The following is a 14411-nucleotide window of genomic DNA, read 5'->3' as shown; positions in this document are numbered from 1 at the left end:
CGTGACTGCGAGGTGAGGTGGGATAAGGGAGGTAAGTGTGATCGTGATTATCCAGATCAAATATAATCCGGTTAGAACTGGAGCAGTTTAACCTGCTCTCGGCATGCCATCTGGCCGCACCCTAAGAGTATTGACAACATAAAAAATGAAACTGAAGATTCAACTGAACCACAGATATGAACTTTGCCTTCAGCATTCATACCAGAGCTCTATGCATCAATATATCAAGATCTATTAACTATTTTGAACTTCTGTAAAAGTCATTAGTAGCATGTCCAATTCAGATTAATATACAAAGTTTGGCACTGAATCTGCAGGAAACACAAGTGCCCCAATGGCAGTGACAACGGCTGATCAGAGCAGCAGGGAAGTGAGGGAGAGAGAGAGAGCGAGGGAGAGAGAGAGAGGGAGAGAGAGAGCAGCCCCTCACCTCTCTGTCAGCCCACACCTCGTTGGCTCACAGAAAATGGATCCTACTGATCTGTTTCCAGATTATTCTGGTCACTGGGCAATTTTATTCCCTTTCTTTTAAGGAGGGGGTTCGTTGTGCATGTCCAAAACATGATGGATTCTTTCCCCACCGCTCTGATCCTCCAAAGAGGTTGTCAAATGGGCTACAAAGCACTAGATTGATGCAGCAAACTGAGTCACGGGGCCTTTGGAGTATCAGTTTCTTTTTTCAAGAGGCCAGTTTAATAAATTTCCTTTGATTTTATTAGGAAACAAGCAGATCAACATTACAATTCAAGAATCTAACCCAAATATGAGTGACATCCAAACAGAGATGCCAACAGATGCCAGTTGCCTATGACCCAAGCAGGCTATGTTGTCAGTAAGCTCTCTGAGCACTGGAATCCAAGAATGAAGGAGTTATTGCTGTGAAAACAAAGTTTGTAGCATAGCAGTGTGCAATATGGCCTTGAAGCCTATTGGGCTGGATTCTGTGGGTCCATCTCACTCATGGAGGTGCTCACCTCCAGCAGACAGAGCCCTCAAGGGTGGCGAGGCAGTTTTGCAATGGGGGAAGACTCCTGCTGCTGGAGGGAAGAACAGCCTCATCCAGTCACAATCAAGTTACCTTAAGTTTTAAATGCTCTAGCAATTCCTTAAGAACCAGTGATGCAGCAGCAAATCACAAAGGATGCTATATCTTAAGTTTCTGGACAATTAAAAAAATATGCATTGGTCATTGAAACAGCCTGCAAGCCAACCTGGGGGTAAAAAGTTGAACTGACATTCAAAGACCCAATTTTTATTTATGCTCACAATTTTGTTTTTGCCCAAAATAATTTCAGACCCATCAGGGGAGGAAAAATATATTAATGGACTACCACACAGTTGAACATGAAGTTGTTGTTCACTTGAATATTTTTTTTCCACTGAGGTAAAAAAATCTACATACAAATTTGATGCTTTAAGTATTACAAATTGTACTTTTTATAGTTCTATTTGCTTTGCCTCTAAACCCTGTTTACACATTTCGTTGATTAATGGTTTTTTAATCTTGTGATGTTGTATCTGCTTCACTTATATTTGTATCTAAGTTTGATACCTTGGTTATTAACGATGCAAAAATCTTCATGACTGCACTTTCGGCCGAGATTACCACTGTACAAGCAAACTAGGTTAATGCTACTCTCCCGAGAGCACGTTTCCTTGGTTATTTCTTGCCTGTCCAAGTGTTCTATATTAGTTGATGAAAGATTTTTTGATCTTGTAAACATCAGTGTTCCGATTCACAAGTACTCATTTACTCCATGCCCCTGGCTAGCTCCCAGCTCTTGGAGATGCAGAAGAGTCTATCTTAGTGGCCGGGACGCCGGGCAGCCATCGCTTGCCACAGAAGGCCGCCGCCGGTTATGCTTGCTGAGGTAGCCCAGTCAATCCTCCTCCTAGGAATCCTCTCAGAACGTTTCCGGAATGGTAACGTTACGCAGAAGCCATTGCTGAGAACGGTTACCATTGCAGTCTCTGATGCTGGGCACCTGACTGTCGTCTTCTGTGGCTTTATCCAGGCACTGGTTACTGTTCACATGCAACAGGGTTAATTTCTTCGTAGGGTGGGGAGGGAGAGAAGAGAAGAGAAGAGAGAAGGGTTTTACAGAAAAGCCCAAAGACATCTGAAGCAAGCAAATATCACTGGTAAGCACTCAGCCCAGAAAGTCAGCCTAAAACGGCTGGGTAATACTGTCACAGTTCAGACAACAACAGACAACAACTTACTGTTATGCGACTGTACCTGACATACATGCTCCCTGCTCCCTTCCCCTCTGATGCAAGTTTTAATGTGTACAATCGTTTGGTCCACAGATTGCCAGGGGGAGGGGCAAGACTGGATGACCAGCAGGACCTCTGACACCATATTTTGGACTCCTCCTTACTGCAGTCCACTTTAAAAGCTTGCCCTAACATCAAAAGGCAGCTTACAATACAGTGCAGGAGCTTTCATTTGAAAGAAACTGAGTCAAACCTGATGAGTGTACAGAACAGGCCAGGAGATTCCACGGACTGTAAGGCACGCTCTTGAAATTTAAGCAGTGGATAGACGTTGGGCAGTGATTGGAGTGCCCACACGAGGTGTAGCGTATGAGACAAAAAGCTGCAACGTTTGTCTGGTGGAGCATGTCCTATTCAGATAGAAAAGGAGGGCCCGCTTCACATCCAAATTATGCATTAGCCTGTCTTCCTGTGATTTCGGGTCAGGATAGAAATCAGGGAGGAAAACTTCAGACTGCAAATGGAATTCGGAGACCACCTTGGGTAAGAAAGAAACGTCTGGCACCAGACGGACCCCATCGGGGAGGAAGGATAAGTATGGTGAGTCATGTCGGAAAGCCAGGAGTTCACCCACTCGTCTGGCGGAGGTAATGGCAACGAGGAATGCCGTTTTCCACGCCAGGAGTTTCATTTGACAGCTGGCGAGTGGTTCGAAGGGCTGTCTGGTCAACTGGCATAAGACCAAGGGAAGGTCCCATAAAGCGATTGGAGCTTTGACTGGAGGGTATAAATGTAGTAAACCCTTTAGGAAACGTTTAGTAACTGGATGCGAAAACAGAGTGCACCCATTTATATCAACACGGAAGGCCGATAACGCGGCCAAGTAAACTTTTAACGAGGAGTGGGTAAGTCCCGAGTCAGCTAGGGATAGGACAAAAGTAAAAACCTTATCGAGGCCAGCAGTCATGGCTGTAAAGGCGTCAGTGTTCAAAAAGGAGCAGAAGCGTTTCCACTTGTAATCGTACGACTTACGTGTGGACGCTTTCCGAGAGTTCATGAGGACCTCAATCACACGAGACGAGAACGCCGGGCCTGTATCCGCCACGCAGTCAGCTTGAGCTGTGGAGCACAGGTGACTGAGACAGGTGGAGCAAGTCTGGAGACGGTGGGAATTGGTGATACATCCCGGCCGACAGTTCCAGGACCGTGGAGAACCACGGCTGCCTTGGCCACCAAGGCGCTATTAGAATGACGTCTGCGTTTTCTTCGAGAATCCTCCTGACAACTCTGAGGAGCAGTGGCAGGGGGGGAAACATGTAGAGGAGCGAAGTGGACCACGGGTAAAGGAGGCCGTCCCCGAGAGATAAGGGGTCGCTCCCTCCTCGGCTGCAGAAAAGGCGACATTGGGTGTTGTGCCTGGTCGCAAACACATCCACTAGGGGAGTCCCCCACCTGCGGAAGAGTGGAGCCAGGTATGAGGGGTTTAGTCCCCATTCGTGCAGGCTGAGTCCCGAACGGCTGAGGTGGTCTGCCTCCACGTTCAGATGTCCCGGAATGTGAACGGTGATGAGGAATATGTTGTGGGCGATGCAGAAGTCCCACAGGGCGATGGCGAGGTTGCAGAGGCGCAGTGACACGGTGCCTCCCTGCCTGTTGACGTATGACAGGGCAGTTGTATTGTCTGTCAAGACAGTGACACATTTTCCGGCGATCAATGGGCGGAAACTGGCAACAGCATGTTGTATAGCCATCAGCTCTAGGTAGTTGATGTGGTGACGAGCGGTGTGTTCGTCCCACATATCTCCTATGGAGATGTCCATGGAGTGAACTCCCCATCCCTGCAAGGAAGCGTCTGTGGTGACCGTAACCTCTGGAGACTGAGGGTGGAAGGGGCCCCCCTGCAGAAGATTGGATGGCTGGGTCCACCATTCTAGGGATTGCAGGACCACCGAGGGTGGGGAGAGCACGACCTTGTGTGGATTCATCGCCAAGTTGTAATTGTGGAGGAACCACAGCTGCAGCGGGCGCATCTTGAGCTTTGCAAAGACCAGCACCGCCGTCGTGGAAGCCATCAGACCAAGCAACCGCTGGACCTGGAACGCCGTAGCTGACAGTTGGGTACGCACCAGGCTGGCCAGGGTAATAATATCCGTGGCCGTGTCTTGAGGCAGGTACGCCATGCAGGAGGTAGAATCTAGGATGGCGCCAATGTACCAAATCCATTGCATTGGATACAATTGGGACTTCGAATGATTGACCATGAGGCCGAGGGTGATATGGAAGTAAGCGTCCTGGAGGTCGAGGGTGGCCATCCAGAGGCCTCCCTGGAGTAACGGCAAGATCTGCTGTAGGGACACCCTGCGGAAACGATGGTAAGTTACGAACCTGTTCAGTTCTCTGAGGTCTAGGATGGGACGAAGACCTCCGTCCCTCTTCGGGTCTGTAAAATATCGGGAATAGAATCCCGTTTGTTGGAATTGAGATGGAACGGGTTCGATGGCTCCCTTTTGCAGAAGGAGGGACACCTCTTTGAGGAGAGGTGGGGAGGGTGGGGTGAGGACAACTGTAGGTGTATGGAGCGAGTGATCGAATTGGATCCTGTAGCCCTGGGTTAAGATGGAGAGAACCCACACGTCCGACGTGACGTGGCGCCAGGAACGGATGAAGGGAAACAGACGGGTTTGCGCTGACTTGGGGACAGGGAAGTCAAAAGCTCTGCTTGGGTGACTTGGCCTGCTTGGAACGAGACGTTTGTGGAGTAGTACCAGCCTTCGGTCTTTGGAAGGAGGACTTTTGACTACCAGAATATGATCTAGGCCTCAATCTGGTGTCTGGAGACTGACGGGACGTTGGGCCCCTTTGCCAAGAGCGGGACCAAGACTGTGTTTTAGCCGAATGCCGGGACATAGAGGAGATCCCTAGAGACCAGGAGGCCTTAATACTCTTGTCCAGATCCTGCAACGAAGAATCCGTATTGGCATGGAAGAGGCCCAGGCAATCGAAAGGCATATCCTCGACCAACGAGCGAGTGTCGAAGGGGAGAGAAGTCGTTCTCAGCCACGAATGTCGTCTAAGCGCCAACGCCAACGCTATGGTCTTTGAGGAGGCTTCTAGGACATGCTTGGTCGTTGACAACTGCTGTTTAGCGACCACCATGCCTTCCTTCTGGAGCAGTTTTGCAGCATACAACTTGTCCTCAGGGAGATGCACCAGGAGATCGGACATCTGTTCCCACAAGGTGTATTGGTATCGACTCATACAGGCGAGATAGTTTGACGCCTTCACAGCCAACGCTCCCGTTGAATAGAAGCAGCGACCAAAGGCATCCAACTTTTTACCTTCCCTATCAGCAGGAGCGGAGTGCGACTTTTTCGACTTGGACGACGAGGTGACGACTAAGGAGTTCAGTTGTGGATGGGAAAGGAGGAACTCTGCCGCAGTTTGCTGAATGCGGTACATGTGGTCTAATTTTTTTGTAGAGACGGGGGCGGACGACGGTTTGTGCCAAGGGGTTTTTGCGGCTTGTAGCAAGACTGACAACATGGGAAGCTCGACGACTGAGGACGTGTCCAGTTGGACGATATCATAGAGAGAATCTGTAGATTCTGAACGATGGACAACCCCAACGCGTGGGCCATACGTTTTATGAGGTCGGTGTATGACGACAAGTTATCCGACGGGGATATTGGGAGGTTCTGAAAGACGTCAGTGTTAGGAGACAAATTATCTGGCGACGTTGGGGCTTCGGAAGGCTCAGTATCGGAACCAGATTCCGAAGGCTCTGAAGACTCGGGTTCCCCAGCAGGGGCAGGTTGACGAGGCGATGGGGCAGGCGGCTGGAGTGGTGCAGCCGGGGTGTGCTCCAGATGCTTTCGAGGAAGAGGTTGGATGGTAGATGTTCCCGACGGTGGAACATTGTCCGGTTGGGGAGGACGAGAGACCGTAGCAGATGGTCTAGATCGCCTCGGAGAACGAGACCTGTGGGAAGATCGACAGGAGTATCTGTCCCAGTCAGTGTATCCCGTATGGCCGAGCCAAGGCATAGGAGGATGGTAAGGACCGTACAGGTAACGGAACTGCCTTTTATCCCAAGACATTGGAGGCGGCATGCACGACCTTGGGGAACGGCTCCTCGACCTTGGACGACGTGGGGAAAACTTTGATGGAAGAGCATATGTGCCTCTTCTATAGTCAAAGGCGTCGATATCGACAGACTCAGGCGACAAACGGGGAGGCCGACGCTCCGCACTGGATCTTGAGCGTCGATGCTGACGATCTTCGGTGTCGGGCGGCTCTGAGACGATCGAAGCCGACGAGCTCGTTGGACCAGGGGAAAACTCCGCACCCAGCTGGTGACTTACGAGTTCCATTTGGTCGATATTGGACAAGGCTGTCTCCACCTGATGGTCTGGAGAGTCTAGCACAAGTACCGAAGTGTCAGACACGACCTGGTTCACCGGTATCGAGGCAATCGGTGTCGAACCAGTCGGTATTGACGGCGTCGATGGTGGCGGAAGGGCCGGAGCTGCTGGCACAGAGTCCTTCTTAGCAGGCTTCGCAGCCTTGACCACCTTCTGCGTCGCCACTGCAGGGTTGGACTTCTTGGCCTTCTTAGCAGGGGTTGACGCTGTGGAAGGAACGTTTGGTACCTTAGGTTTCGATCTCTCGGTATCGGAAACAGACTTAGCCTTCGACGTCGACGGTTTCGAAGCCGATGCGTCGGTAGCGGAAGACATAGGGACGGATGAAGTGATCAGCGGGTCAGCCTTCGGTTGAAGCGCTTTCTCCAAGAGGAAAACTCTTAAGCGTGCTGCTCTGTTCTTCCGAGTTTGGTTTGAAAATTGTGCACAATGTTCACAGGAGTCTGGATTGTGGGTCTCCCCAAGACAGAAAATACAGTACTTATGACCGTCTGGAGGAGCCAATTTACTTCCACAAGTACGACAATGATTAAAACATCCCCACTTCTTCGACTTTTTCGTCTTTTTCTCCATAGACTGAGGAGGAAAAAGTCCAAACGATGAGAAGGGGGGGGGGCAGCGGCTCGAAGGCCTGAGGGAATTTTACCTCAGACTACGAAAAAATAAAAACTCTCCTTTTTTTTTTAATACAACAAGAAAAAGGAAAATAGAAGAGAAACTGAGAGAAAAAATTGAGAGCTGATCACTAAAAGTGACGAAAAACAGCGATCCGGCCAGACCTCTCGAAGACAGGTCTGCTCAGTGCGGCGGTAAGGAAAGAACTGGCGAGATGTCCGTGCCTGCCCTTCTGGGCATGCTCACTGGGGCTCCTGAGCATGCTCAGTTGGGCCAGGCACAAAAAACCTTTTAAGAGAGCTTGCTACGGCACCGGCAGATCCAGCGCAGGCGCGCTAGATTCTATTGGTGTGAAGCACAGAAACCACGAAGAAGATCAAAATATTTCCTAAGCACCGCCCAAATCCTTCAGTTTCATTCCAATACTTGCAAGCTATGATTCTAAAGCAAGAACTGTCCTTACGACAGTTGTAAACTGTGACAAAGGATGCTGGTGTGTCTCAAGAGGGAAGATCCGGGAGAAATCTCTCTGCCACCTGTGTAGCACCTTAGCTGAGCTTCTGCATTCTGTTCCCAGCCAACAGCCAAAGGACCAGCCCACAAAACAGATGGTTACTTTTGTTTGTTCATGTTGCATTTGTGTATTGTGATAAACCTGTCTGGGTCCTCACCAAGCAGAAAAGCAAGGCATAAATATCTAGATAAACATTCCCTATTCTGGACAACACTCAATGCGCAGAACTATAATTACACAGAATTATATGAAAACATATCTAACATTTATTGAGTTTTCTAAAGTCATGACCTGCAGAAATGAGAAGGCTTACCACTGGATCGTATTCCCAAAGCTGATTGCCTTTTAAGTGATGGCATTTGAGCATTGTGACTGGACCATTCAGTTTTGAGACATCTAAGCACAAATCATCTGTTCGAATTTCTTTGTTGGCAGTGTATGAGAAAACCTTGTCGAATGGAGAAGTTGGTTATTTTACAATTTAAGAAGCAACCAGAAAGAAAAAGACAGAAGCTTTTAGTGATTAAAGCACTGCATTCCACTTCATGATTATGAGATCCAAACATTACCCTGACCCGCAATTTCCTGAAATTTAGAGGTAGAGACGTCTAGGAAACACCTAGAAACAAACACCTAGCAACACAATGCAACTCTAAGAGCATTTTCATGGGAGTAAGTCCCACTCGACAGACGTGAGTAGATCTGCTTAGGATGGCACTGTAAATCAGTACGCTGCAGCACAGAACCACCAAGGTGTAGTGGTGAGAGTCTTGGACTAGGATATGGAGAACTAGGTTCGAATCCCCACTCTGCCATGAAAGCTCACTGGGTGACCTTGGGCCAGTCACACTCTCTCAGCCTAACCTGCCTGCTAGGGTTGTTGGGAGCACAGAACGGAGGAGGGGAGAATTATATAAGCCACTTTTTGGATCTCAGCTGAGGAGTGAGGTGGGCTATAAATGAAGCAAGTAAATAAATAATAGACTTCTCACATGAAGGTCTTCCTGAGCAAGTGACCTGGGGGCATGAACGAGAACCGGACAGAGGGAAGTAGGCGGCCCTCAACGTGTGGGCGAAGGAGCATGAATCTCCCAACCGGCCACCCTTCTCCCTTCCTCTCTGGTACCAGCACCTTGTCAGCAGGACTCTTTCTGGGTACTGGCAGGCAGCACCGAGCTCAGGCTGGATCAAGAAAGAGCAGAGAGCCACACAGTGCTTCTTCCCCCTCCCCCACAATGTTTTTTTCTTTTTGAAGGCTGAAGTATATTTAATCCCTTGGGGATTTTGGTGAGCAGTATCACATGCATAGAAGTCTGACTTTGGAGACGTGCATCCATCCAGTCAGCAGTTGTCTTCCTCTGAAGAAGTGTTCCGCTTTAGCTGACACTAGACTCTGAATTCTGAGATGGAATTCTTTCTCAGGTTATATTTAATACAGCTAAGGCCAGGAGTCACTCCCTTTACTCAAAAAGTGAACCTGCCTGACAGACTTTTAGTCAGACTCTTCAGACACCCACTCCTTTAGCTGAACGTTTTCTTTACTGAACAGTCAGTGCCACTGAACTTAAAACGCAAAGCAAGCTGGTAACTGTTCTTAGTCCAGGGTCTTCTGTGCAGGCACACCTCTGGCCTGCGCAGTCCCACAAGGACAAACCCAATGATGAGCAGCAGCAAAGAAGAACTGCGGAGCTGGTCTGAGGCTGTTGTTGCTGCTGGAGACTAGCGGAGGCTGGACGGGAAGGACTTGGGAGTCTGTGCCTGCGCTTATGCTAGTCCGGCGTGGGCATGTCAGAGACAGAATGACAGAATGGGGGGAGCACGTAGATTATTTCCTGCTTTCTGACTGCGGCACTGTTCAATCCCTGCAGTGCCAATGTCATGGGTGGATGGCATTGCCTGGTGAAAGGGAACATGGAAGGACCTGTAGTACTTGCATTAACTTGACCTCATTAAGCTGACGGCATCATTATTAATGGCCACTGGCATCGGAGAATGCTGCTTCACATTAATCAGCCCCAAACTCTCAACAATCTTTAACATAACAAGGTTAGGATCCCTGAACATTTCCCAGGTGGGGGAGGCTGGGAAACAACACAAAGCTTGGCTGAGGCCACTGCGAGAGTTCATACCCAAGATGACCTTTGATTCCTTGCTCAGGACCAAGGCACGACTGGGCCCAGAAGGCATTCGATGGAAACATGTGTGGTGCTATTTGAACACTCCGATTCCTACATCTGCCACTTTTCTGCAGTAACTCAGAATTCCTTCCCTAGCCTACCAAATGGACCCTCATGTGTTACGTTTTGTTAGCAGCAACATCTCCCCCCTCCCTCAGAAAGAACAGGCAGTTATCTCTCCATCAAGCAGATGTAGCCATCATTCACAGACACTTCGCCTTATTCCCTGAGATTAGCTGTTTTTTTCCTTACTGACTCTCTTAACTTGTGCTGACAATGGCTAGAAAACTTCACATCAGCCTATGCCAAGTGCAAACGTTCAATCCACCTGAAACAAAGGACACAGCTAGAAAGAGCCAGGCCAAGGAGGGAGTCAGGTGATTCTAGGAGATACTTAAAGCTCTCTAGGGAGACAGCAAATGGATCAGAACCCGCCCCCCCTTCTTCTCATGCCCTGAGCTCAACAAAATGCTGCAAACTTTCAACCCTGCCTGAAGAAGCAACTGGCATGAGGCAGCGCAGAAACAGCCGATGAGCCTATTTTTATCAATGTTTTGTCATTTTGAAAGGGTTTTTTTAAAAATGCCATGCCAATTTCTGATCTGCCGTTTTACCATACAGGGCTGCACTGGCGTTCCTTTTGCCCACTCATGCTGCACAGCAAGATGTCTGCCCCCGATACTCTACTAGCCAAGCAGAACAAAGTGCCATTAGCTGGCCCAGAATGTGGATGCACATCCCACTGAAGGGAATGAAATGCAGATGGGTCATTTCCTAGCCTACTGCTTTCCTCCAACTGCCCTTCCTCGCTTTCCAAGAGACACACATTAATTGGATCTTGGCAGAGGGGAGCCCCCCCCCCATCCCTGACACGTACCAGCAAACAACTGCAAAGAGGCCCAAACACAGTCCAAAAGGCGGCACAGGATCATAGGGAAAAGCCAACCTCCAACCCTTCTCTCTCCTTTTCCCCGACACCACTACTAGCCATTACACTACACTAGACTAACCCTATAGCTTTTTGAAAAGAGTGTGTGTGTGGGGGGGGGGGAGTCCTATACCACTCCAACAAGACAAAAATGTGCTTCACTTACTGTGAGGGGAACAGATTCTCTAACACAGCATGCCCTCTCCAACACCAGGGCCGTTGTCAATGGTACTCTCGAGTGGGACAGACTGCCCCACCCCGTGGACTCACCGTCAGTGAAGCAATGTGGTCCTGGGGGTGGGGCAGCCCGCACCACTGAGACCTAGAAAAGCGGTACATTCCAGGGAGGGAGAAATGGGCCCTAGACTGAGGCAGTATGCTGCAGTACCCTCCTCCCAAAGGCTGTCTCGGCCCACCTATCTACTCTGTAGTGTCTGGTAAAGCAGTGTGCTGACTTCCATATGACGGGCCTTCCAGCGATGGGAAGGACCTGCATGCCGCAGAGGTTGCCGCTCCCCTAGTGGAGTGTGCCGTGACCCCAACATGGATGACGCAACCCTTTGCCCACCTAATAGTGGACGGAGAGACCCTGAGCCCTAATGAGGAATTACCCGAACAAAGAGTCTGTCCTACGTAGGACCTTGGTTCTGTCCAAACAGAAACTAAGGGCCCTCCTGACATCCAGACACTGCCATTCTGTCTCCCGAGCATGCTTGGGATTAGGACAGAAGGAAAGAAGAACAATCTCCACCAACCTATGGAAGGTCACCTTTGGAACAAAGACTGGGTCTGGACAGATCACCACCCTCATCGTTATGGAACACGCAGAGTTCTTTGTCCGCCAAGTCTGCCCTCAGCTCTGACACTCTCCTAGTGGAGGTGACGCTTGCCAGGAATATGGTTTTGAAAGTGAGCTCTTTTAGGGGGCATGTGGCCATCAGTTCAAAGGGGGGTCTTGGCTAGACCCAAGCACCACGTTTAATTTCCAGGTGGGAAAGGGATGAACCTGTGGAGGATTAATTGGGGTAGTGCCCCTAAGGAACCTTTTAATGGTGTAGTGGTTAAGTGTGCGGACTCTAATCTGGGAGAACCGGGTTTGATTCCCCACTCCTCCACTTGCACCTGCTGATGTGACCTTGGGTCAGTCACAAGCTCTGGCACAGCTGTCCTTGAAAAAGAGCAGTTTGTGTCAGAGTTCTCTCAGCCCCACCCACCTCACAGGGTGCCTGTTGTGGGGAGGGGAAGGGAAAGGAGTTTGTAAGCCGCTCTGTAAGACTCCCGAGTGAAGGGCGGGGTATAAATCCAATCTCTTCTTCTTCTTCTTCATGTGGGGATGCTGAGACAGACATTTTCCTTTCTTCGCTCCCCTGACTGCAGCTATGGCGGCTACCTGTCTTTTGGGTGTGCTAGTACTAAGCCCCTTCTACAGGCCATCCTGAAGGAAGGCAAGTACCTCCCCGAGCCAGGTGTTCTGCCTGGCTGTGACACTAGCCGCCATGGATCTAGCAGCCAGCTGGACAGAGTCCAGTGACGCATCCGCGGTGAAGGCCACCGCTAGCTCAATCTTCTTTAAGCCCTCCTTTATCTCCTTGGGCAAGTTAGTATCCGTTGCCAAATCAGTAGCCCAGGCATGGATCGCTCTGGAGAACAAGGGACAGGCAGTAGAGGATCTGAGGCATGTAGAGACTGCCTCAAAATCTTTTCTCAGGGCCTGCTCAATCCGTCTGTTGCATGGATCCTTGGGAAGACCTTCTGCATCCACAGGCAGGACTGAATTGGAGCTCAAGCTGGAAATAGAGTCACCTATTGCAGGGAGCTTAAACTTCTCTGCATCCTCCAGCACCAGGTAATAGGACTTGGTGATGATGGGGTGGCTGGCTTTGGGCTTGGCTGGGGCCCCCCACTCCGTCTTAACCACCCTACTGAATGCTGCTGGAACAGGGATCCCTAAGTGGGAGAACCCTCTGGATGGGAAAAAGTTGGAGGAGCCTACCGGCATGCCTGAGTCCGTTTTCTCCTGGTCCTTGCTACCCACAGGAATCTCCAGGGCTCTCAGGACTTTAAGGAGCCTCTTAGGGAAGACCTCCTGTGAGAAGAGTCTATTCTGCTTGATTGTGGCTACTGGCTCCTCCTCGTCCTCGGATAGCTCCCCCTCCGCCTCCTGCTCTGAGGATTCCAAGCAATTAGAGTCCTGATCCCCACGGCCCAGCGGTGGACTGGAACCCCTTTCCAAGCTGGAGTAATCCAGTCTCCTTCTTTGGGGCAGTGGAAAAGAGTGGGAGTTCCCCCCCCCATCCTCCCACTCCCAGATGTGCTACTGTGAGACCTTGATGGCTCTCTGTTGGTAGACAGGACGTGAGAGACAGCTGCCTCTAGATCTCTCTGCATCTCCCCCATCCCTCATTGCATCTCCCCTTTCAACCATGGTAGGAGACCGGCTTGGGCATCCACTCCCAAAAGTTCCGGAGACCCTGGGGCGCCCCATGATGAAGGTCCAGTTAGGGGGAGGAGAAGCTCTCCTATCTGAGTGGGAGTGGGGATTCAGTCAGGCCCACCCAGCAGATAACGGACATCGCAGCTAGAGGCTTCTCTATTTTGTTGCTCAGATTCAGACCGGAGGAAGTCAGAGGAAACAGAACTGCAGATCAAGGGTGGCTTCGAGAGAACTTGTACGATTTGAGACGACATGAGGGCAGATGCCGGTTCCGATGTTGGTGTCTGGGTCACTGTTGCAGACTGGTCCAAGCTTGGTGTGTGTGGAGGCATGGTACTAGGTGCCAGTGGTACAACTGGTGCCAAGGTTGGTGTCAGGTCTGGATGCAGTTTCTTGAGGTTTTTTTTAAAAAAACTGGGGGGGCATCTAAGGATGAGCCCAATGGCCCCTTTGACAATTTACCGGACTTATGCTTGTTAGCGGCTGAGGCAGCTCCCAACACAGCCGAATCTCCCCTCAGGGATGGGGGAGGTAATGAAGCCCTTGAGCTTGATGACAGAGACACAGCTGGATGCAGAGAGACCTCCCAGAGGTGGCTTTGCAACCAAGCAGCCCTGTTTTCTCTGGCCCTGCTTTGTGGAGTTACTGCAGTGGGTGGCAGGGGCCAACCTTGTGGTTCTTGCCTAGGCAGAACAGGCAAGGAGTGGCCATCTGTCAATGGAAGCTTCGCCCCACAATTTCGACACTGGGGATGGGGGGAAGGGTGGACGGGGAGGAAGCCGATGAAAGAAAGTGAAGATTCAGAGAGTTATCTTTTTAAAAAAACTTTAGGAAGTCGAAGGAAGGTCAAACGAAGAGACAAACGAAGGGGATAAACGAAAAACCAAAATGAGGTAGCTTGAAAGAGGGACTGCAGCAAGGTGTGAACGACACGGTGGTCAAGAAGGAACTGGGCGGGACGCTCCAGGCATATGCAGTCACAGTGCCTGCTCCCCAAAGCGCAAGAAAAAAAGAGTGCCAGAACACCAGGGGCCAGCTCTCGTAGTTCTCCAAGGTCGGGTTCATGCACAGAGACCACGAAGAAGATCTGTACCTTTCTGGACAA

At 50.2% G+C, this 14411-nt stretch overlaps 1 protein-coding gene across 1 annotated transcript in view; it reads right to left on the bottom strand.

Moving 5' to 3' along the window:
- Positions 1-689: 689 nt before the first annotated feature.
- Positions 690-14411, bottom strand: part of GALNT1 (polypeptide N-acetylgalactosaminyltransferase 1) — an 83572-nt gene continuing 69850 nt past the window's right edge. The window contains exons 10-11 of the mRNA XM_015408254.1: positions 8081-8215; positions 690-2051 (exon numbers count right to left, since the gene is read on the bottom strand). Of these exons, the coding sequence (XP_015263740.1) occupies positions 1905-2051; positions 8081-8215 (282 nt within the window). The 3' untranslated portion in view covers positions 690-1904. The remainder of the gene's footprint in view (positions 2052-8080; positions 8216-14411) is intronic.

This window comes from Gekko japonicus, unplaced genomic scaffold (assembly GCF_001447785.1).
Source record: "Gekko japonicus isolate JY-2015 unplaced genomic scaffold, Gekko_japonicus_V1.1 scaffold227, whole genome shotgun sequence".
NCBI lineage: Eukaryota > Metazoa > Chordata > Lepidosauria > Squamata > Gekkonidae > Gekko > Gekko japonicus.
The sequence above is the reverse complement of the archived record's forward strand: the minus strand, read 5'-3'. Positions and strand labels throughout refer to the sequence as shown.